Source organism: Uloborus diversus, chromosome 5 (genome assembly GCF_026930045.1).
Source record: "Uloborus diversus isolate 005 chromosome 5, Udiv.v.3.1, whole genome shotgun sequence".
In the NCBI taxonomy this organism is placed as follows: domain Eukaryota; kingdom Metazoa; phylum Arthropoda; class Arachnida; order Araneae; family Uloboridae; genus Uloborus; species Uloborus diversus.
The window spans coordinates 83,507,585-83,533,137 of record NC_072735.1 but is presented as its reverse complement, the minus strand read 5'-3'; the positions used below and the strand labels follow the sequence as shown (position 1 = coordinate 83,533,137).

Here is a 25,553-nt window from a genome sequence, read left to right as displayed (position 1 = left end):
TTTCGTCATTTAGAAATTCATAAACAGTTACTAAATAAGAGCAGATAGTTAGTTATAGATAGTTTTTCAATCTGAATCATTTTTACTCTTATTTTTTTTATTAAAAGAACTAGAGGAGTGATTTAAAATCTGAAGTAAATTGGCAAAATTTCAATCTTTGTTAATATCTCAGATTCAAAAAAAGATGCGAATAAATTTTACTTTGCTCTTTCTCAATAGAGATTTGTTTGGAGAATGCGGAAATATTTATTTTTTAAGTGTACGTTTGTAACTTATGAAGTAATTGAGTCACAAACTGGCAGCAATGGACTCTGAAAATTTAGGTTTAGCGTAAGCATCAACTTCTAATTTCAATAACAAAGCAACAAACAGTTTTTAAACTTTCATACTTTGCCTTCCCTCATATATATGCATGGTTTACCTAAATAAAAATTTTCATTGAAATCTGTGACATGTCAGCCACAGCTGATTTGCTCATTTCGCATGGAATGACCCTACTCTGTTTGGCCGTTTTCATTCACAATCCCACTCTCTCTTCTTTTTTTTTTTTTTAACTCCTCAAAAAACCAGGTGACGAAGCAAGAATGAGATTCCAACTGCTTTTAAAGGTATAAATTACACACTTTCACGATATTAATAAAAGGTTTTCATCAAATGCTAGTTGTGCTTAAGCAATCGCTTACTGGTCACATTACCTTACTTCAGATTCCGAACATAGGATAATAATAATAATAATAATAATAATAATAGAACGAAAGAAAGAATAACGAAAAAAGAAAGAGAGAAGAGAGAGTAAAAAGGAGAAAAAGAAAGAAAGAAAAAGAAAAAATAAAAGAAAAGAGAAGAAAAAAGTGAATTTCCGAAAATATTCTTTTTTTGCACCATTTCTCAATCCTAGAATACAGAAAGTAGATAATTTGAAAATTCGAATTAATAAATGCTTATGGCTAATTGAACATTGCTGACAATAAACACTCTTTGCATTTCACAATTTATTAGTAAAAATTTAACTACTGGAAATTCACTCAAGGTTGAAATAAATAAGCAAAAATTAAAATCAGTGCGTAGTACTTCACTACTTTCAGAAACTTTTTAAAACTCTTGCTTTCTTTTTACTTCCTTTTACAAAAAAGGAAGTATTGTATTCACGAAAAAATTTTTACTCAAAAATCGACCTTAATTTCCATTTTACTCACCCCCAAATGAATATTGAGTTTTTTTTTTTTGACTCGACCACACGTGGATATGCCTAAGAACGTATAGACACGCAAAATATCCATAATGACGAGATTCCCGAGTTCATTACAACGAATTTTCTCGTGACGTCTGTTTGTACGTATGTATGTATGTGCGTATCTACGTATGTGCGTATGTATGTCGCATAACTCAAGAACGGTCCTAGAAAGTTGAAATTTGGTACGTAAATTCCTAGTGGGGTGTAATTGTGCACCTCCCCTTTTGGTTGCATTCGGGTGTTTTTAAAGGGGTCTTTTGCCTCTTTTGGGGGGAAATCATTGTTAATTTCGATGTAAACTCAAGTGGTGTTATAATTTGGCGGACACTTGGCGATATATCGCCAGTCTTTTGGTTGCCAAGTTTGGCGACCGATTTGGCGTTTTTGTTTTTTTTAAATCTTTATTTTATGATTTTTTAAGCTATTTCAATTTGGCCACTGTTGGTGATATTTCGAGAGTAAACTATTGAATCACATTAAAATTGCCAGTAATGGGGAAATGACATTAAATTGGAGCAAAAGGAAGTCATGTGATGCACACATCAGCTCGTTTATATTAAGACAAATAATATATTATTTTATTTTAAAACATTTAACTTGAAGAACATAAAAGTAATTCTTAAACAAGAGCATTCTTTTAATTTGCATCACTGACGGTTAATTATAACAGTGAAAGTTTCTTCATTCGAGCAAATAACGAGCAATAAAATCACGTTTCATTTTTTTGCTTTGTAAAAATCAAAACAATACCAAAGCGCTTACTATTACATGTTCTGTAATTGAGAATGATATTTTCTCACGTTCTTTAATAATAGAAGCTTGAGGTACGATTACTGTTAAATTACTTAATCACTTGGTCTAACAATAAACATCTAAACAAAGCATGATCATTGGAAATGAGAGCCAATTGTTATCTTCACTAGAGCATGTTTGAAGAAGATATAATTAAAAGTTAACGAGTCTTGCTTTGAAAGATTACGATTTAAGACTAAATGCAATTGCTCTTCCATTTTTTTTTTTTTTTTTTTTTTTTTTTTTTTTTTTTTGTGCACAAAATATATTTAATTTATTTTTATGTTTCAAAATATTTAACTTTGTACTAATAAAAGGAAGGTTGTTTGAAAATATTTGTCGCATCTTTAAATGTTGGGTAAAAATGGATACGTATACTGAGGGCCGTCCCGAAGGGAGGGGGGGCGAGCGAGGCAACCGCCCTGGGCGCCACGAAATAAGAGGGCGCCGCAAGGCATCCCTCGTTTCGACGGAACACGACGACATTCACACGAAATGAGGGGCGCTTTGCGGTGCCTCTCTTCGTATAAAATGTCCCGATTGTATAAAATTAGGGGCGTCTTGCGGCGCCCCCTCATTTTAGGTATCATAGATACGCAGCGATAGACACACAAAATAGAGAATCATTGCAATGGTTCTCTATTTTGTTCTATGGCACTAAAATATCCCTGTCTCTCAGTCTCCAAAGCATTCCTTTCCTTTGTATCATTGAAACAGATACAATTTCTGAGAATATCTTCTTCTTCTTACTTATCTCTCTGTTCTGAATCAGATCAGATCCATGAGGTTGTTCGCCTTAATCAACTTCAAGACAAAAGCAGGTCTCTTCAGTAGGTCCTCGCGTACCAAACTAACACAAAAAATCAGATGTTCTGCAGTGGTCTCTTCAGTATGACATTTGGTGCAAATTGGGAAAGTCCTATTACCATGGGAAAATCTGAGGGTTTTTAGATGACCTGTTGTTCTCAGGCGAGTCAAAGCAGTTAGATCTCTCCTGTCACCCTCAAATCCAAGGGAAGCAAAAGGACATTCGCAAAAATACCATGGATGCTCAGGAGGACATCTCCAAGAGCTGTTTATAGTAGCCTTACATCTAGAGTATAGTTCAAGGTATATCAGAGGATCCCCACTATTATGAGTCATAGTAGAGCCCTCTTTCGCCAGTCCATCCGCAATATCGTTATATCTCAAATTCACATGAAATGGAATCCATTGTAAATGGAGGTCACAAAAACCGGACAGACTCGAGTTATTTAACAATTCTTATTACCTTTTGATCTGTAATGAATCTCCAATTTTGCAAGTAATGGATTGAACTGCGACTGTCTGATAAGATCCATGTCTCTCTAGGGAAACGTTGCTCAGCAATATAATCCAGAGCCATGTCAATGGTGATCAATTCAGAGCAGAACACGGAGCAGTAATCAGTATTTCTACTTTTAAGAGATATTTCTTCATCTCCAAACTTAACAACAACTTCACTTCCAATGTTCCCTTCAATTCTGCTGCCGTCTGTGTAAATCAGTACAGTCGCAGTAGGAATACTATTAATCACTTCTAAAGCAACCTGTCTTGAGCATTCAGGATGTTGAGTTGTCTTATTTGTGCGGATAAATAACTCTGTATGAAAATAAACCCCAGGCATCTGGTCCAATGGGGATTCGATGGGCTTTAAAGAATTGAATTCCACAGTAAGTTTTAATGCGTTTAACTTCTCAGCACTGCTGAGAGGACTATTCCTTTTCAATCTTTGGTTATTTTGCCATCCACATACAAAGTTTGCAGTACGATGCTGATCACAGTAACTACTGAGCTTGCTGAAGTATTTAATTGAGAATATAACTGTTTAGAACCAAACAAAAGGCACTTCTCTTTTGTCTAGTTCTCACCAAATTTGCTTGAGTTCTGCCCCTGCATGCAGTGACGTAACGATAAAATTTTTTTAAGGAGTCACTTTAATTTTTTTTTTATATTGATCGGATAGGAAAAAAGGTCAAAAGGTGTCCGGTCAAAATTTTTGAAACTTTTAGTTTTAAAAACGCAATTTCAGCCTTAAAACGCGATTATAGGCCATGTTTATTGACGTTAGGGTAAGGGAGGGAGTTCAGAGACTGTTTCCGATCGATTATTTTTTTAAATAGATTGAAATCAATTACTTCTCCCCCTGAAATTTTCGAAATTGAAGTTTCAAAAACGCAGCTTTCGACAAACTTTGAAGATTTGATGGATATGAGAATCTGGAGTATCTCTCAGGAAAATTGTTCAAAATTATGGTCAAAAAATTTAAGCAGTGTTTTATTTTCAGGAGCTATCCCACTTAAATTTTTTGTAACTGTCGTTTGAAAAACCCATTGCTTGTGATATTAAAGAAAGGCGTCATGGGGGGGGGGATATTTTCTTAAACTCAATTCTTAGGAGCAATTCGTAAGGCCATATTTTGTAATATTAGGGCCAGTGATTTTTCGAAATTATAGCTCCAAAAACGCAATTCTGAGCGATTTTTGGTGTTGTTGAGTATTTGTGGGCTTCTCCCTAAAACTTACAAATATTTGATGCAAAAGAATAACACCTTTGTTTATAACAAATAAGAAAGCTAATATTAAATTAGTACAAGTAAAACCAAAAAACTCTTGAAAAGAATCATTGGATGAGTTCAGATCGAAATTTAATTTTGATGTAATTTACTTCGATAAATACATTTTCTCTTTATAATCAGCAAATTATATTCGTGTTCTTAGTTTGATCAATATGAATAACCAATTCAGTTTTAATTGCTTGTATTTTATCTTGTGGGATAACATTTTACTAGATAAATATTAGGATTATTTACATTTCCGTTTTTCGAAAAGTTTTTGGGCATTAATGTTTCACAAATATTATTGCTTGTGTTTTAATTTGTACCATGCATAGCCCTTTGATTGTTCTGTTTATCAATATGTAAAATATTCAAGTATGTACTATGCACTGATGTTATAACTAACTTGATTTTTCTCTGTGTAAAGGGGGGGGGGCGCCAGGAAATTTTCGCCCCGGACGCCGTTAGCTCTTCGGACGGCCCTGCGTATACTATAAACTATATAACTATCTATTTGAATAGCTGAAAACTTTTAGTAAGAAGAAATTTTAATCCATCCAAATTCGAGTTCATCTAAATCTGAATAACACAAAATGATACCTGCATTTTACGGCATTATTATTTTTATAATATGTCTCCTATTTTGTAAGTAGAAATTGTAGAACAATTTACAATGTTAATACCCAAGGGTTCCGCTTATCTATCCCAAGAGCAATGGCGCACTGCCTCCCTCAAATACTACCCTCCCCCTCCAAGAACAAAACCCCTAAGAAGAGACCAATGACAAAACGTCCTTCCAAATTTTCTCAATTGCGCAGGCTGCATTTTGACCTCCCTCCCTCTCCGCCTTCGACATACATCTTTTATTGTTCCATGGAAATTATGACGACTAATGATAGTTAGCTCGATGCAGACACGCAATACTATTAACACTGTGATAAATTTTGACAATATTTTTAATAGGGTCAAAATGCACCGTTTTTTAAAACTTTTTGAACTGTTTAATCATACCTCAATGTTTCTACACTTTGAAAACAAACATGCTGAATGTTGTGTATTTAACGTTAATTGAAGTTCCGCTACTTAAGTTTAGCCTTGCTCTGAATTGAATAATAACGCAGACGATTTTTTATCAGCAGACGATTTTTTAAAGCATGCATTTTTCATTCTGTCTTTTTGTTTAAGTTCGCAATAAATGGTGGAACAAAGATGATGTGTTGTCAGTTGTCTTATTTTATATATTATATCGCATAAATTTCATTATATCGCATAAATATGGACATCCCCGCATCTACCAGCACCTTACTGCATAAAAATACAGTCCGCTATCGCAAATTATACTTCTCGTTTCAGAGCTGAGCTTCGTTATGGTGTCTTGGATAAAGATTAATAAAATGTAGTGGAATTTCTTTCACAGAGAGACTAAATTTTAAGAAAATGTCAACGTTTAGATTGCAATGATCTTCATATCAGCTAAAAGCTTCTGTTCATTCGAAAGAATATAAAAATATGATTGAGAACGTTATTTACTAGTTTGTCCCAAAAGTTTGTAAACACTTGATAACAATGGAATTTTTTTGCATCCAAGAAAACTTTATGTTATTTTTGTTGTTATTTGCCAAGTAAAATTTCATTTTTTTTTTCAAGTGTTTATGAGTTTTTGGGACATTCCTAGCAATATGCTCCAGTCAATTCATTCAAAAAATTTCTGTAGTAATTACTAGCTGCTGTTATATTTGTTCTGTCGTTGATCGATGGGACAAACTTTTTTATCGTTGTCAACAACATAAATGAATAACAATAATTGAAAAGCTAATTTTTAAAAACTTAAACAAGTTCATTTCAAGGTTGAACGTATGTAAGCAAAGATATGTGGATTTTGAGCATTTGAAAAATTTTCAGATAATCTGCTCCGAAGTTCTCTCAAAGTTTACCCTGATGTTTAAGAGCATTATTAAAATGGTGTGAAGAAGTTTTCTTTTAAATTTTCCATTGATTTTTTCTTTAAAAAGTTGTTGACGACGTTTTACTAAAGACCATAACGCATCGCTCTTTTTTGGCTTCTTTCTATAAAACGGCAACCCCACTGGCAAGAAAATGCGAACGCTTTTTTACTTTTTTTGTGACTTCACCTTGTTGACTGTCATCCAGGTAAAAGATTTAGAGAGGCGGTAGGCTACTGCACATTTGATGGAGAGCACTAAAATGAGAGTTTAACGACTTAAAGAGGGGTGTTCCGCTCAGGGAGGAGGTCGACATACCCCCACCGCACTAAGATTTTTTCTTTTTTTTCGCTAGGGGGTGGCAACACCGCTACTGGTCGCATTCCGGTATTTGGATAAGTTTCTAGCTAGGTAATACATCAGAATAACTGTCGTCGTCTGTGGACAAGAAAGGGGGATTTTTTTCCCCTTTTCTTTTTATTCCTGTTATGTAATTTAGCTCGGCGTTTGAGTTTTATTCTGCTGTGGAGTACGTTTATTTAGTTTTATTGCTTATTAATTCAAAGCATTAACACCGAAAACGCATAACTGTGGTTATAATAATGTGAATGAAGGTTTGCATTAGGAGAGATTATCTGAGTTCAATGGATAATGGTTGGTGGGTTCAAGCAACAAGATTAGAATCATCAGTTCTCCGTCTCAAGAAAATTACCATTTGCTCATCTTAAGCAAAATGGTAAACTAATGGTAAATACAAATTCCACTACACAAACTACGCGTTATTAATATTAATGTTTGTCTTTACATTAAATCAGTATTTCAACACTACAAATACAGAGTCAGAGATTAGTAATTTGTTTACAAGTTTTTCAGCTTCATCCAAAGTTTTTTTTTTTTTTTTTTTTTTTGAGGGAGGGGGAGAAGCATTTTATTCTGAAGTAGCGTAATGATTTATAAAGAGTTTATTGTGGAATAAAAAATAAATAAACAATTTTAAATACACAAATATCAAAAAACGAATAAATAAATAAGAAATATCCGTACAGGTGCTTTGAAAATACAAGAAATCTCTTTTCCAATGTGTAAAGATGTGAAAAGGTGAAAACGTCGTGTGTGTGTTTTTATTGCTGTTTGCACGTTAAAGTTTTTTTTTTTTTTTTTTTTTTTTTAATGTAAGGAATTCCTGTTTATGAAAAGACAATAAAAAGTAAAGTATTTCTAAGATTTTCCTAAGCTGCATCAAAAGGTGTTAATGTAAATTATTAAATTTCTGCCAAAGTCTTTTCAAGTGTAACTATGTAACTTGTTCACGCTTTTGAAGCTGCACAATTGCGAAATTGTGAATAATTTTCTGTAGTCACATGATAATTACTTGTTTCCTTTAGTTTTTTAAGAAAATACATAATTATAGTTTAAGTAATTTCGACAGTTTCCTTGGAAACATGAAAACGTTAAAGTTAATTGTTATATATCTGTACGTGTATAATCAAGTACAGCTCATTCATGCTTTCGTAATTATGTGAAAACAAAATTATGAATATGTAACACAACGCGATTTTAATTGCATTTATTTCGTTTTACCAGTTTCTGAAAGAAAATAAATAATAATTATAATTAAAGCACTTCTTTTTTCCCATCATGAGAGTGTTATTATTAACCTTTTAAGCTATTGCATAAATAAGTACGGTTTATTACACATTTTGTAGATTATCCGCTCCACAAAATTTATGTATTCGTGACTACTGTGCCACCCTGCTCCGCGAATAATCAGAAGTTTATCGTTTTGCTTTCTCCTATGTTTACTCATTTACATTTGTTCAAATAAAACACAATAATACGAGGGTCGATCCAAAAGTAAGGTTCCCTTCGATTTCATATATACAGCACTGTCTATTCTCATTGAAATTTGCATCCTTGGAAAGAAAAAACGTTTCTCCTTTTTTATATATAATCGCCATCTTTTCCTCCGCATTGTTGTCGACGGTGCTCTAACTTCTGTATCGAGAGTCACAAAAATCCACCGCCAACCCGTTGAGGAGGCGTTTGCGTTTCACCTCTTTTTTGACTTCGTCGTCGCTCCGAAAACGTTGGACATCAAACTTAGGAAACAAGTGGTAATCACTACACTCGAACTCCGGACAGCAATCAAGAACGGGGTGATTTCTTGAATGTCATGTCCCACTCTGGCGATGGAATTCTGTGACACTCGATACAGAAGTTACGGCACTGTCGACAATAATGCGCAGAAAAAGATGACGATTATGTATAAAAATAGAGAAACGTTTTCTCTTTTCAACGATGTAAATTTCAATGAGAATAGACAGTGAAGTTTATTTGTAAAATTGATGGGATCTTTATTTTTGGATCGACCCTCGTGTGATCGATTTTTATTTCGAGCAGGAAAAGGCTGCTTAATGCTTAAAACTTATCTCAAACTAAATCTGCATTTATCTGAAAGTGCATTATGAATCAAGCGACCTTCCATGCCAAAAAAAAAAAAAAAGATGTTGCGGAATTTTCTCTGTAAAGAGGTGGTAGAACTAACAACTCACGATGAATGCCCATATTCCGAGACATGCCTAATTTCATCAATTATATACGATATAGGTCAGCGATATTGCCTTGTAATAAGAGGAGATAGAAATAATTTTATAAATTATATGGGCAAAAATTAACGAAGTGTTTTGCAATACTTGGTTCTCTTTTTCTAGAATTTTTAAAAAATAGATGCGATAATTATGTTCGTAAAAAGGGCAGTATTTTTTAGCCTACTTTCCTGTAAAGGACTTTCTAAAGTGATATAGTTAAGTGTGAAAAAAAGCTAAATGACTCAAAAAAGGCCGCAAACAACAAAAAGGAGTGAAAAAAAAAAAAAATTGGATGAATGCTGAAAACTAATAATTTTAATTTGTGTTTATAACATGGTGTAATGCATGTCGGGAAATTTGTCAGTCTGTCCCCACTAATTTAAAGGATCCGATTCTAATGCAACTTTTTTGTCCCAAAATCTTTGCCAGAAAACCTGCATTCCATATTTCATTATTTGGTTTGTGTAATTTTTTGTTCAATTTTGAACAGGTAGCAGAAAAAAAAAAGAATAGAAAAAGAGAAAGCTTAACCTTAACATTAAGCTTTAATGAAAAATAATAATCGTGATATAATAGGAGAATTTTCTTCAAAGAAACTTTATCGAAGATAGCTTCTGATGTAAAAAATAAACGAGAAGGATTTCCTTTTTAATTGATGGTTTCAGCCTATTTTTTAAGCGATTCTTAAATATTTAATGTAACTGCCAATTAAAGAAATTTAACACTTTTTATATATAATATGCATAAAATACAACACACACATATATATAATAACGTCTAACAGATAATTAGCCATATGGTGTGTGCATCAGATTTTTTAGTCATACATCCTGTCATCAAAGCAGGTTAACACTTTTCTGCAAACGATTTTTATACCCTGTGCCCCCTGATTTTTATACCTTTTATACCCTGTCAATAAAATTGATGAAAGCTAAATTATTGTGGGAGCGTTTCTGATAATATTATCTTTTGCTTTTTTTCCATGCAAAAATACTATTTTATTGCTTCCTGTTTTTCTTTTTTCCCTTCTTCTTTCTTACATTCTTTTTTCTCTCTTCTTTTCCTTTCGTACTTACTTAATTTTTTTGGAAATTTCTTTTACATGGAATATTATTTCTACTTGTAAAGTAAGATGATGAACTATTACATTCATTACGATTTATTTTGTTATTTTTGTACTATATTTAGGTGAAAAAACCTAAACAAAATTTATGGAAAACTACCACTTGAAGAAACACTGAGCAATTAATTATAAAACATAGAATTTCGAAATAAATAAATAAACAAAAACAACTAAATTCAAAAATAAATAATTAAAGTATGAAAAGCAATGTTTCTAACTCTTACTTCAATCTTCGCAAAAACGTTAATCTGTCAGAGTCAAACTCGATACTTTTCTTATTATTACAATTTAATTCCATCATTTTTGGTGCCCAATTTGAAGTCTGAAAAGCGGGTTGAGGAATTTTTAAAGAGAAATAAAACTGATAGATCATCGAATATAAATAGATAAAAGTCAGTTAATGATGGAAAACTTTGGCACAGGCGCTGAAAAGCGAATCCAAACAGAGTAAATCTTGAAAAAAAAAAAAAGAGAGAGAGAGAGTTGGGGGGGGGGGGGAGTTTATTGCCACACGGCAGCGATAAAAGAGCACAAAGCCAATACTGTTAAGATCAATCGTCATGTTTACATATTTGAACAGATGTAGCGAACTTCACAAATAAACAGATCGGGAAAAGAAAAACGCGAGTTCATGGGCAGAAAATCGATATCATATTGACCCTGATTCATCGATTAAACGTCGGCAATCGAGCATCAAAGAAGGCACTCGAAAAACGGAAATGGCTCTTTAGATTATAATGTGACAGGAAACGTGTTTGTTATCAGTTACCGACATTTTTATTTGTTTTGATTTATTTATATTTTTCGCAGAGTTTTAATAAATTACTTTTTTTGAAGACACAATCTTGCATTAAAATGAGGCAGTTTTCTGTAAGTAAGAATGTAATGAAGTAATGAAAGGGGAAAATGCTTTAGCAGCGCTACTGCATTTACTTAAACTCTGCTACAGGTGCGGGTGCTAATCTTTTGTAATAAAATAAACTGAGGGGTTTTTTAATTAAAAAGTTAAATGAAAATGTTTTCAATGTTATAATACTTAAATATTTTTTGGTTATAAGTTGTGCAAAAAATCCCAGTAGATAGAAATCATTCTATGTAAAATGTTACTTTGAACTCAATCTTTTCGGCTCAACGCCTCCCTATGAACACTGACATGAGGTCAGTGTTAACCCCTCCTCATTCCTATCTTACCATAGTTATGTCTTGTTTATCCATCGCTAATTCAAGTTGTACAATAGGAAACTGAAGCTTATTACGATGATTCAAGATTTATTTAGTAGTTTAGTACACACCTAGTTCTGAACCTCAGAATCAGAATGGGGTAAAGTCACATTATGATAATTTTGCAGGATAGAGGAAAAACTTTTCTCTGGCGCATGCAAAGTTTGGGACGCGCGCTGTTTTAACCCTTTTTAAAAATTAAAAAGGATTTTGTTTTAAGGGAATTACGTTCACATGGCTCGATGCGGTTTCGACATACAATGCATTAATAAATTGAAAATCGCAATTTTTGGACTTACGTCACTCTGGCTCTGAGGTACTGAGTTGATTTCACACACCAAGTTTAACATTAGGTACAACACAAAACTGTATTTTTAACATACGAGTATTATTGTTAGAAAATATGAGACCCAAAAAGCAAAGGAATAAGTACAAAAAAATTTGAGGTAATCTGGAACCTAGGTGAGGTGTGTGTGTACATCAATCACTTTAACAACATTTATGAGAGGGATGAAACTGTCATTTAATATTCCCAAGGGACCAGATAATTTCGCAAATTATTGTCTGCTTTACTTTTTACTCCATCTTTTACACGTTCACGCCTTGATTGAAATTCTTCTACGCCCGCCAGGTTGAGAGCCACTGACTTGACACATTCCATTTATAACCACGCCATTTGAAGGAGTGAGAAGCAAAGGGATGTAAGTGAGAAAATCAAAAATTTAGAGATAACCAGTACAAATGGTAGGTGAACCTCTCCTCTGCTCTGGTGCCAGAGATGGTGCTAATAGCCCTGGTAGGCACTGCTATACAACATGATTTAGAAAAACTTTTCAATAAAAGCCTACCTAGGACCACAGCTTTAAACGCGTTTTACTTAAAAATTGAAAATATGAACTTTCATTCTTTTGCTTCTCTGTGCCTCATTTAAACTTGGTGCATGAGATTTTTTTTTTTTTTTTTCACGTTCTTCTTCTTTTTCAGACGATGTCATGAACCACGATTGTGCAGCAAGCCTTCACTTGACCGCCATGTAAGCGTTGGCTGAAGGATGCTCGTGATGTGTGGGGACAAAAGGGGGCGCCCGGGGTGCGAGGCGCCCCCTTCTTGCGCTGGTTGTGGATCGGGAATCTCAGACAGATACTACCTGTTGGCTGTGGACCGGCAGTGGCACGCCCGCTGTCTCACCTGTTGCCAGTGCAAAGTGCCACTCGACTCGGAACTCACTTGCTTCGCCAGAGAGGGACACATTTACTGCAAGGAGGATTACTACAGGTTAGTTCCTTCTACGTTCACAACACACTTTTCGACCCCGTAAATCTCCACTCCGACTCCGCAAAAAAAAAAAAAGATTGAAAAATTTCCCGTTTCCACGTAAAAAGAGGTTTCCCATTGTACTAGAGAAAGTGGTTTCTACATAGCATCCTTAACGGCTATACCCAGCAAGATTACGAACTCGTTTAGCTTAATGCATTCTGGGTAAAAACTCCGCTTTGACTCCAGAAGGAAGCAGGAGGAGAAAAATTCCACATATACCCCGCGAATAACCAGACCCCTGCCCAGGGCAAAATTAAATCCCTAGTGCAGTTTTGCATCGAAGAGAGCTCAGATGCCTCCACCTGGTAGAAACTGGGCGTCAAAACTAGCTGTGCGATTGACATCAAGCGCTTTAATGGTTTCACATGAAAGACAGTAAGCATTATCGGGGATCGCACTCTGCCTGCAAAATATTTATGCCGAAGCGGCTTCTTTTTGTGATACGTTACATATTTTCAGTGTTCTTGGTTTGTGTATTTTTTTTTATTACACCTGTTGGTATGTCTCAGGTAGCTACTATAGGTAAACTGTGAATTGACAGTTACAGTTAGCTATAACACTGAATCATTTGAAAATTTAGAAATTAGAGTATTATTTGACCTCTTTTAAGTCTTAAATTATTTTGTGCTGTTGGAAATTGTTCTTAAAATTATATTTTGCTATACAACTTGTGGGAATTACTGATGTCAAATTCTAACATATCTTTCCCCATCCACTCTCTTCAACTTCAACTCAACTCTGCACTTGGTGGTATGGGGGTGAGATTTTTGGAAAGGGGTTTTTTCCTTGGTGGTTTGGCAACAGGAGGCAGAAAAAAGAAAAAAGACAAGGTGAGATAGAGGCTGGAAGAAGGGAAAAAGGAGAAATGAGGCAGCCATGTGGAGAGTGTGATAAAAATCCCAAGATTTGAGAAATGGAAGTGTCCTAACAAGAAAAATGTGGTAGAGGCTAGCATATACATGAGATAAGAAGGTTGAATAAGAACTAGAAAGGCCCCCTTGAAATGGAATTGTCCTGATGCAGGCAGATTACAGTGTGGAACGTAGAGCTAGGGTGGCCATTGTGTGGAAAGTCACACAGGAAAGTATTCTGGAATAACCTACCAAGTTGCCTCCTTACCCAAGCTGAACCTTCCTCATAAGGTATGTCATAATTATTAATATCAAGAAAAAATGACAGAACTGCCATAGACTTGAATCATGATTTATATACCCCCTTTGTAAAATTTGTGTAGGGTTGAGACTTCTTTGACTTCCTTTTTTTTAATTAAAAATCAATGCAAGATGAAAAAAATAAATGTTTGATGGATTCCCTCATCTTGATGATCCTGTTTGTTTTTTTTTAATAATGGAAACACAACGCAAGGTTTTTTTTTTTTTGTAAATTTGTAATATAATATTGCTTAGAATTAGAACAAAATGGTGCCATGTGACCAGGATATGGTGAGTGAGTTCATCAAATGTTTTGTATAATTGGTGGTAGAAGGTGACCATATTTTGATATATTTTTTTTTAATGCATACTGATTTTAATAATTTTCTTGAATCATGTCTTTAAATAACACCGAAGTTAATAATGCTGTAATTGAGACTCCTGGGAATGACCAGGTACTGCAAAATCCTGGGCTGATAGCCTTGTTACCTGATCTTACCAAACAGAATGTATCAGATTTTTTCTCTAAGCTTGATATTTTCAAAAATTTAGCCAAATGGAATGAAGTACATCTAGTAAATATAGTAAGATTGAAAGCTGACATAAATGTGAGGCTGGTACTAAATTCAAATGAATTGTGGCTAAGTTTAGTCAATTATGAGGAGTTAAAGAGCAAACTAATTGCTCATTTTAGTGTAGATAAGTCTGGTGCGGATATCCTAAACGAGTTTACATCTGCATGCCAGGCGCCTACTGAATCGGTACAAGATTTTATAACTCGGGTAGAGAGTTTGGCTTTAAAATGCTTCAAGAAAGAGGACGGGGAGGATGTAGTCACACCCAGCTTTAAAAGCAAACTGCTTCTAAATCAAGTAATTAACGGGGTGAGGCATGAGATAAAGGCAGAATTAATAGTGCATAACCCAAAAGATTTCACGCAGGCCAAAGAACAGGCCTTGCTAATCGAGAAATCCCTAAGGTTGCAAAACTCTCACATTAATGTGGTTCAAGGAGCAGAGGTTGGGCTTACACATGCACTTGTCGAGCACACATCTAAGTATGCTCAAATTGTTGAAAATCTTGGTAAGCAAGTTGAAGCACTGCAGAAGCAGTTTCAAGAATTTTCTGTGGGTAACCAAGGTGCTGGACAACAGCAGAGTTTTCGCCCAACACATGGAGGGGATAACCGTAGATTCTATCGTAAACATGAAGGTCAACGAAGGCCCATAGTTTGTTACCGATGTAATCAGGAGGGGCACATTGCTCGTTATTGTAATCAACAGCAAAACTTCAGGAGGGATCAGGAAATGGATAGGGAACTAGAAAGAAATAAACCAAATTTAAACATGTAAAGGGGCAAAGTGGTGGAAGACAGCCAGTTTTGGAAGAAACCCCATATGTCTTCGGTCTTTTCGACGAAATAAGTTTTTCATTGCCAATTATTGAATTAGAAATAAATAGGCTTAGTACCAGAATTTTATTGGATAGTGGGGCAAGCAGAAGTCTGATCGATATGGAAACATGTTCTGCTTTAAAATTAGAAATTCAGAGAAATGGTACAAATAATTTGACTGCAATTGGGGGTGTGAATATTAAAGTTTGTGGGAAGGCCAGTTTAAAGATGTACTTACAAAAGAAATCTTTTGAAATAGAAGTATATGTCTTAGAAAATAAATTGTCTCATTCGTTCAATGTGTTGCTAGGCGTTGATTTTCTTACAAAATTCCATTTCGTACTGGATTTTGAAAGACAGTTGGTGACAGATGGGGAGACAGAAATTTCCTGGTCGGATGAAAGTAGAAGCCCTCGGTTACGTTACCTAGTAAATTCTAATTCTCATCAATATAATACTGATATTTTTGGCATATTGTTTAATAAGGTTGAAATACCACCTAATTCAGAAAAAGTGTTTTCGGTTAGAGTCTCAAGTCCGTATAGTGACAATAACAAAAAAGAAATATTTATAGAGCCAAATGATAATTTTGTTGATAAAAATATCTTGGTCGCTAATTCCCTGTCAGTCATAACCCCTGACAACACATGTTTAGTGCAGGTAATAAATGTCTCAGACAAAATGGTGGTCTTAAATAAAAATTTAAAATTGGTGAAGGTAGTACCTGATATAAATGAGTCGGTTATTAATCATATACTTGAAAATGATGATAGCTTAGAGCCTGATTTCACGGCTTGGGGAGGCAGTATTGATCTATCTCATCTTTCCTTATCCCAACAACAAGAGATTAATAACCTTTTGGGGAAATACACCGATATATTTGCGAAGAATGTATCAGAGCTTGGTTGTTGTGATTTAATCAAACATAGAATTAGACTCACTGACGACCTTATCGATAATGACGAAATTCGTAAGCGTCAAGAACGCGATGAGTATTGCAAGAACATTTTGGGGAAACTAGAAAATAAGGAAGACACAAATGATTTGCACCCTAAATTTCAATTTTTTAAGAACAACGACAATCTTTTAATGTGTCTTCCCAAAGGTGCTAAGTATGATACGTACTACAATAGAAAACCCAAGTTGGTTGTACCTGCATCCTTAAGATATGAAATTTTATTTTTATGTCATGACAGCAAATGTGTAGCTCATCCGGGGTTATCTAGAACCTTAAGCCGGATCAGACAGTCTTTTTATTGGCCAGGCTACTTCAATGAAATCAAAAGCTATGTGGCATCATGCCATTCTTGCATTTGTCGACGGGGATTTAAGCGGAACCAAAAGGCTCCCCTGCAGCATATACCCGTGCCAAATCGTCCGTTTCAGAAGGTCTCAATGGATGCGGTTGGTCCCCTAGTGACCTCCAGTCAGGGTAATAAGTGGATTTTGGTGTTAACCGACTATTTTACACGTTGGCCAGAGGCTTACCCTGTACCTGACATAAAGAGTAGCACTGTGGCTAAGGTTCTTATTGATTTCATATCACGTCATGGAATAATGGACATGCTTTATACGGATAGGGGACAGAATTTTATTTCTGAAGCCATGCTTGATGTGTGTAAGGTGTTGGGAATTCAAAAGAGACAGACTGTTAGTTACAACCCGCAGGGAAATGGGGTGGTTGAAAAGCTAAATGCTACGTTAATTAATAACCTTTCGCATTTAGTGGAGAAAAATCAGGCGGACTGGTGTCAGTGTCTTCCACTTGCACTTTTTGCTCACAGAACAAGTAGACACGGTGCACTTTCAGATAGTCCGGCATTTGTAACCTATGGTCGGGATTTGAGAACTCCGTCGGATCTGTTGTTAAATTCACCGATTAGGTCCTATTCCGATGTTCAGACGTACTCGCAGGTTCTAAGTAATAGATTGCATTCTGTGTATGCTAATATTAAGGAAAATTTAGAAAATGCTGCCAAAAGGCAGGAGGAGACATCAAATGCAAGGGATTCTTTTAAGAATATAGCTGTAGGAAATTTAGTGTACCTACACTCCGAGGTAATTCCGGTGGGGCTTTCAAAGAAATTGGTAAAACAAAATGTAGGACCTTACCGCGTTATTGCTCAGAAGTCTCCCGTTTTATTTGAAATTGCCCTAATGGACAATGTAAAGAAAATCCAAACTGTGCACATGAACCGACTCATTCCGTATGCAGGTCGTAATAGTTATGACACGACAGCACCCTTAGTGGTAGATGTTAATCAAAATCTGGTTGAAAGGAAAAGTCCTGTCGAGTCTGACAAGTCAACTATAGTGTCCGAGCATACTGTACAAGCTCAACCTTCTGTAGATCTTTTTCACCCAATTTGGTCAAATGATAACTGTGCTCTACCTTCATCGCAGACTGTTACAAACTCTCAAACTGGTGAAAGTCAAATAGACGATGACCTAAATGTAGGAGCAAATGTAGAGGTATCAACCTCTTCCGACAATGACATATCGCAAGTACGTAACACGCGATACAATTTGAGGCAGCGAAACAATCAAGGATTCGTTGCACACTCTTGAACTGTCCTAATTGTATAGTTTCTCTGTTTATTCAAGAATTATGTTGTATTCTATTTGGTAATCCATATGTATTATTCATCTTACTATGTAAACCCTTAGTGTTTATCCTTATGATATTGTGTATTTGTATGTATATGTGCTTGTTTGGTAATTTTGGAAATTGGTTCTGGCTGATGATATTTTTGTGTATTTCAACAAAGCTCAGAGTAATAGAAGTGCATCTTATAAATTGTTGTGTTCACAAAATAGAAATATGTGACCATGCTGTACATAATTGTCATATGAGGTTATTACTTAATATTTAAAATGTTTGTTGGTCACTTTTGCCACTGGTTATACTATTTCAAATCAATGCCACATTTGTGCCATCCTTCTTGTGTTTTCCTTTTTTCGTAGCAGGTTAAATTTTCTCGCAAACGTATTCCATTTTGACATAACGTGTTTAATTAAGTTCCGCAACGGTGTTTATCATGGGGCCCCGATTTACACTTTGTGGTGTTAACCACAGTGTGAATACATGCTTGGTGTTCCATGTTGGGCTGGTGTTTAGCTTGTTTGGAATCCTGGGTATGTGCTTACATTTGTGTTTGATACTTCCGCGGTTAAATTTGGTTATCTGTTTTTGTTTTTTGGGATTGTGTATTCAATGGGGAAAAGATTCTGTGTCGAATTTAGTACTAATTATCTTTACGCGCATTCAAATTTTTGCACAATGAAAGACTGGCACATCTGTTTTAAAAAAAAAATGTTATTTTTTTTTCTTTCTGTGGGGGAAGATATGTTGGTATGTCTCAGGTAGCTACTATAGGTAAACTGTGAATTGACAGTTACAGTTAGCTATAACACTGAATCATTTGAAAATTTAGAAATTAGAGTATTATTTGACCTCTTTTAAGTCTTAAATTATTTTGTGCTGTTGGAAATTGTTCTTAAAATTATATTTTGCTATACAACTTGTGGGAATTACTGATGTCAAATTCTAACATATCTTTCCCCATCCACTCTCTTCAACTTCAACTCAACTCTGCACTTGGTGGTATGGGGGTGAGATTTTTGGAAAGGGGTTTTTTCCTTGGTGGTTTGGCAACAGGAGGCAGAAAAAAGAAAAAAGACAAGGTGAGATAGAGGCTGGAAGAAGGGAAAAAGGAGAAATGAGGCAGCCATGTGGAGAGTGTGATAAAAATCCCAAGATTTGAGAAATGGAAGTGTCCTAACAAGAAAAATGTGGTAGAGGCTAGCATATACATGAGATAAGAAGGTTGAATAAGAACTAGAAAGGCCCCCTTGAAATGGAATTGTCCTGATGCAGGCAGATTACAGTGTGGAACGTAGAGCTAGGGTGGCCATTGTGTGGAAAGTCACACAGGAAAGTATTCTGGAATAACCTACCAAGTTGCCTCCTTACCCAAGCTGAACCTTCCTCATAAGGTATGTCATAATTATTAATATCAAGAAAAAATGACAGAACTGCCATAGACTTGAATCATGATTTATATACCCCCTTTGTAAAATTTGTGTAGGGTTGAGACTTCTTTGACTTCCTTTTTTTTAATTAAAAATCAATGCAAGATGAAAAAAATAAATGTTTGATGGATTCCCTCATCTTGATGATCCTGTTTGTTTTTTTTTAATAATGGAAACACAACGCAAGGTTTTTTTTTTTTGTAAATTTGTAATATAATATTGCTTAGAATTAGAACACACCAATGAAAGATCAGTTTTGACGTAAGGGGTAAGCGTGACATTTGCTCGAGGCAAATAGCAATATCCACTACCTATCCCGTGGTGCTTTCTACTGACTGTTATTACTCGATTCCAGTGTTGCCAGATGGTCAAATCCAGATTTCCCCAATTTCCTTCCAGCTTTTCCCCAAAAAGCGATGTTTTCTATCAAAATTCCCCAAATTCAAAAATTATTTTTCCACTAATATTTTCTTCAAATGAATCGACTTCCTTTAATATTTTTGTCTCTTGAAAAATTTTTTTTTACCCAAATAACCAAATTTTCTTATAAAATTCCCCAACACTTTTTTTTTCTTCCCATTTTCGCTTTTTTTTTTCCCTCATCTTTATCTTTCTTTATCTTTATCTTTACTAATAATAAAGCTGAAAGTCTCTCTGTCTGAATATCTCTCTGTATGTCAGGATCTCTGTGACGCGCAAAGTGCCTAGACCGTTCCGCCGATTTTCATGAAATTTGGCACAAAATTAGTTTGTAGCATATGGGTATGCACCTCGCAGCGATTTTTCGAAAATTCGATTTTGTTCTTTTTCTATTCCAATTTTAAGAACATTTTCTCGAGCAAAATTATCATACGATGGACGAGTAAATTACCAAGCTATCATAATGTGGAACCGTAACGTGGGCAAGCCAATTGGCGAGAAATTCATCATGCATTATTTGTAAATATACAGGGGAACCAAAACACTTTTTAATTTTCTACTGCGGGCAAAGCCGTGCGGGTGCCGCTATTCATAAATACAAGCGCCTGAATGAAAGATAAGAAATAGCCAAATGTTTATTTTTCTACTTGCATTTACTACTCTGTTTCTGTATGTACATTTAAACTACGATTTTTGTATATATTTATCTAAGAACATTCTTCACCACACTTATTTGTACCTGTTTCACGTATCAACTAGTTACTCACGCAGAACATTAATGCGAATTCCGTAGCATAATATTCCACATAATGCGAAATGCGAATTCCATAAAGTTGACAAAGCTAAACCAACGCTATTTGATACAAACAATGTAACTACTACTTCTTGTCGTGAATCTAAACACGAAAAAAATTATTTTTTCCCCGAGGTTTTTTCTTTCCCCAGGTTTTTCCCAAGAAAAAAAAAATTCCCCAAAGAATTCCCCTCAAAACTCATTTCCCCAAAATTTCCCCAGAGAGCACCAGATTTCCCCAAAATGGGGACATTTTCCCCAATCTGGCAACACTGCTCGATTCCCTCAAAAGACTGGCTCTCTCTGAGTCAAAAGCTTAATTTATATTATAACAGTCGCTGGCTTTAGAAAAAAACCTTATTCACAAAAAATGTACGGGATACAATACTATAGAAGAAGCTGTTTCACGACTCTGAAGATCAGAATTTTTATCTAATACGTTGTGAACCGTTTCCAGAGTGCTGAGGAATGGATACAGTGTGTTGTTTGTAAGAAATGGTCATACGTGTGACCGTGTGAGACGTGCTGAAGAAAATGTATCTTACGTGTGCTTGACTTGTAAAAGTAACTTTTCAGACTATGTGCTTTAATTTTATTTCATTAATTTTTTTTCCCCTAAAAGTGGGAAAAATTTTATGTTTCATTGACAAGGCATGTATTTTATGTTATATTAATTGTATAAAGTTTTTTTTCTACATAATTAAGATTTTGTACATCTTTAAATTTAGAAGTTACCTATTTGATGTTTTTATGAGGAATAAGTAAACAAATACTTGCTTCAATGAGGCACGATACTACTGCTCCATAAAATATGTAACTATTTAAAAACTGGGTTTTTTAATTTAAATTAAGAAAAGAAACTGTGATTGTTCATAATTAAGAAATCTTAGACTCAGTTCGTTTTTGCTGTCACAATTAACCCCCGGTATTGCAAACAACCAAGCCCGGTGGCGGAGTTAAAAGCTACACCACACTTTTCCTCGAAATCATTTCCTCATACGTAATGTTCTTTTTAAATTAAAAAAAATAGAATAATTATTTATTCAAACAAACCTTTATTTACTTAAATCGATCGATTACACGAAAAGTTATTTCGATTTGTTTAGAAAATGTCATAACCAATCCCTGTCTCCTCTATTATCTAAGTATTTTGAAGTTTTGAAAGATTGTCTGGAATGCTGATTTCAAGTTGATAATATCTCTGTCATTATACATTGTAACGTTCTATGCAACTTATAATGAAGCTATGAAATAAAAATGGGAGCTTTCAAACACTTGCAGTTTTTTTTTTTTTATCTACTTGAAGGGTGCAACCGCGCATTAAAATAATTTAGCTTACATCCTATTTGTCATATGATTTTAAGTGATCCTGGTGACCTAAGTTTCATGCTAACTTTTAACCAGATCAATAATTAGTTTTAAATGAATTTAAGAATTATTTAATTTTTGTTTCAGATAACTATTCAAAAAAATTAGGAATTACTAAACCAAAACATGTACTCATCCAATGTGTTCTGAACAAGAAAAAATATGCATGAGAACATACATTATTGACACGAAATGACACGGTTATTTCACTTGATACAGTGTAATGTAAAAATAAAGCAACAAACAGAAGCAAAACAAATCATACATAATTGAAAGACGAAGACAAGCGAAATAAGACAGAAGGCGATATATCTCATTGCAGTGTTTTTCTTTCCGTCCCGCAGCATAACGTATCAACAAATTAGGATAGACTTCTCAATAAACCAAAATCTAGGCTAGCCTCAGTCACATATATCACTCATCTCTCGACAAGGGTTGGCGGTTAAAGTTGTGATTAATAAGACAGAATTAATTTTTTCTGGCGAGAGGCACAGTCGCGGAGAAAAATTGAAAAAGAAAAGACAAAAAATGTCGCCAACCAGATACAACATTCGCATTCATCAAACATTTCTGATCTTTATCTGCCTGTCGTAAAGTTCCTTTTTTTTTTCTTCGTTCGTTTGACTGAAAAGGGAAGTTTGGAATATGCCTCGGTCAAGAAGCCACTTTGGACTGACGGGAAGTGTTATTTATTATTTGTTGTCGAGTGTTTATGCTCATATTTCGACCTGAGGGTCCGAGATGAGAAGGGACATTTGAAACAGGACGACGTATCGTTGTCTTTGTCTTTAGTTGTGCTGCTGGGATAGTCATTTCGATTGCTGCTATTACGCGGTTTTTTGTGTTGTATTGAATCTAATTATCTCTACAGGCCATTTTGAATAAGATAGTCTGGCAAGATTTTTTTTTTATTGGAGAATGAGATTTATCGTGAAGCGCCTTTCAATGAAAATAATAATATCTTACCACCCTTTTAATTCTAACTTATTTTATGAACTTCGCCAAAATGATTGTTTATGAACCAAAAGAAGTGCTGTAGTGAATAGTTATTTGACCAAAGACTGAATGTTTAACTTTTCAAGTCATACGTTATCTCTCTCTGATCAACAAAACTTTGTAAGGGAGAAGTGACATTTTATCCAGACTCCAGAGTTCCTAATAAACTGACATATTTCATATGAGTATCCAGTGTAAAGGGGATGCAAAAGAAACAGCGTTTCGGTTTTTGTTTGTCTCTGGTTTGGAGACGTTTTCACACCAGTTATTTTATTTTTTAACTTTTTTTGAACTTATTTAACTTTAAATACTTAAATACGGTAATTACGAATGATTTTCATTTACCAAACTTAAGAATTCTTTATCTGAAAGATGTTTGAATAAATTCATTTAAGGTAGGTTTTTCATTTTTATTTTGTCTCCTTTAAAACAACAAGTTTTTTTTTGTAATACAGCAATTTTTTAAGAGTATCTATTTTTTAACATAAGATCAACGCTTTTTTTTTGGTGAATAGATCATTTATTTTTTAATGAATTAATGTTCATTTCGTATAATATTTAGCATGAATAAAAAATCTGAATAGATAAACAGAAATGCATACACAATTACAAGTTTTAAAATAACGAAGCAACAGTGAGTAAAAATGGGGGGGGGGAATCAAAAAGGATATTTATAATAAATTAGAAAAATAAAAGAAAACAGAAATGAATGAGTAAATAAATTAAAATACAATAAATAAAATAAAATAAAGGAATTAATAAGTTAAAAAATAATAAGAAATAAAATGTATAAATAGATAAAAATAACAAGGTCTCAAAATCGGTCTGAAATCCTCGATAGCGAAAATTTTCATTGCTCAGAAACGATTCCAAGTTATTTTTATTTATTTTTTTCTTTGACCACAGGCTCTTTTCGGTGAAGCAATGCACGCGCTGCCACCTGAGCATCAGTCCGAGCGAGCTGGTGATGCGGGCGCGCGAACACGTCTACCACCTGCACTGCTTCACGTGCGCCGCCTGCAACAAGCCCCTGACCAAGGGCGAGTACTTTGGACTGCGAGAGGACGTCACCTACTGCAGGGTGCACTACGAAATGCTGCAGCAATACGAGCGACCCTACCTCAAAGAGGAGGAAGAGGACCTCGACGAAGACAAGGACGACCAGGACGTCAGTGGGACGTCCGTGGGCAGCCAGTCGACTCTGCATCTTCCAGATATTCCGGCGTTCCCTCAGCAAAGGCCTGGTAGCAGTGGACCCGTCATGCCGAAGACCCCCGGACAGAAGGGACGACCCAGGAAACAGAAGAGTTTCTTGTCGGCCTCACTTTTGCTGCCGCATAGGGGTAAGTTGTTATTGTTCTTTCTCGTCCTTCTGCAAGAAAGCCTTCACCAAGTTCAAAACCAAAAAGCTGCAAAATTCAATTGTAGACCTTTTCTTGTTCATCCGTTTATCGACTTATAACGTAGTACCAGCATAGTGTATCTCTGATAAGTTGAACCACAAACATTTTCTTCTTTTTCTTCTAACGGCAGATTATGAACAGTTACAGCAAAAAAAAAAAAAAAAAGGTTACAAAACACAGAATGCAATTTTTAAAAAAATCTGAAACCAAGTTCATTAATCTAACACATCAGAGATCTACCTCCTCGCGGCGCACCCTGGAAGCACTTTAAAGTGGCTAAAAGATCTACAGCTGGCACTATGTTTCTGCCTCCTCAGATCTACGACCTTGACAATGTTTAATTCTTTTGGGGGTGATAGGGGTAACCCCAAATACAAGGGTAATTGTACTGCGTTGAGTTGGGCAACTTTTGCAATAATGTTGCGAAAGCATTCCAACCAAATCCGCTCAATAACAGCTCCTTTTTTTTCCTGAACTCCAGATTTGGTAGTAATATTTTAGCCAGATTTAAAGAAATTGATTGAAACTTCTAATATTTCTAAGTATCCAATTTTACCAGTCTTCTTAGGTTAATGAGCGAAATCATGTGCTTTATTAATTGTTGCAATTTCTGCCCGTAAAAACCGAGCAATAATTCGAGCCCCTAACACTACAGTTAACTTCACCTCTTTATCTCTGAGGAAGGGTTCCTCTGCCTGTTCGCTCCGAATCCGTCTCGCTTCCATCATCTTTAGTGAGGGGCTGAGTTTACAATTAATATAATTTTTAAAAAATAAAGAAAAAACTAAAATGCTGAGCTAGAACTCAATTCCACGCAGCGATTGCTATGAAATCAGATTTTTAGGTAATGGAGTCACTTATTCCGGCAGCATAACACGACGTTTCGGACCCCTACCTTGAAAAATACAACCGTAAAAATTAGAATGAGTGCTCGTTTCGAAAGATTTAGATACTCGGTTTGCGTTTGTACTCCAAAAAATGTGTTCGAGGAACTTCAAGGATGGAAGAGTAAATTTTTTCTAGATTTTACTTCGAAAAAAATAAAATGCTCGACTGGAATTCAGTTTCACGCAGTGAATACCACCAAGCCAGTTTTTCAAAGGATGGAGTCATTTATCCTGGCAACGGAACAGAGTATTTTTGAACTCTGGCGTTGAAAAATACAGCAGCAAAAATCAAAATCATAGCTTTTAAAAAGAAATTT

The 25,553-nt window shown here is 35.1% G+C and overlaps 1 protein-coding gene across 1 annotated transcript in view; it reads left to right on the top strand.

Annotated features, from left to right (window-relative positions):
• The first annotated feature begins 12,536 nt into the window (after window positions 1-12,536).
• Window positions 12,537-25,553, top strand: part of LOC129222990 (LIM/homeobox protein Lhx9-like) — a 35,310-nt gene continuing 22,293 nt past the window's right edge. Inside the window, exons 1-2 of the mRNA XM_054857554.1 lie at window positions 12,537-12,751; window positions 23,853-24,289. Coding sequence (XP_054713529.1) covers window positions 12,537-12,751; window positions 23,853-24,289 — 652 coding nt within the window. The remainder of the gene's footprint in view (window positions 12,752-23,852; window positions 24,290-25,553) is intronic.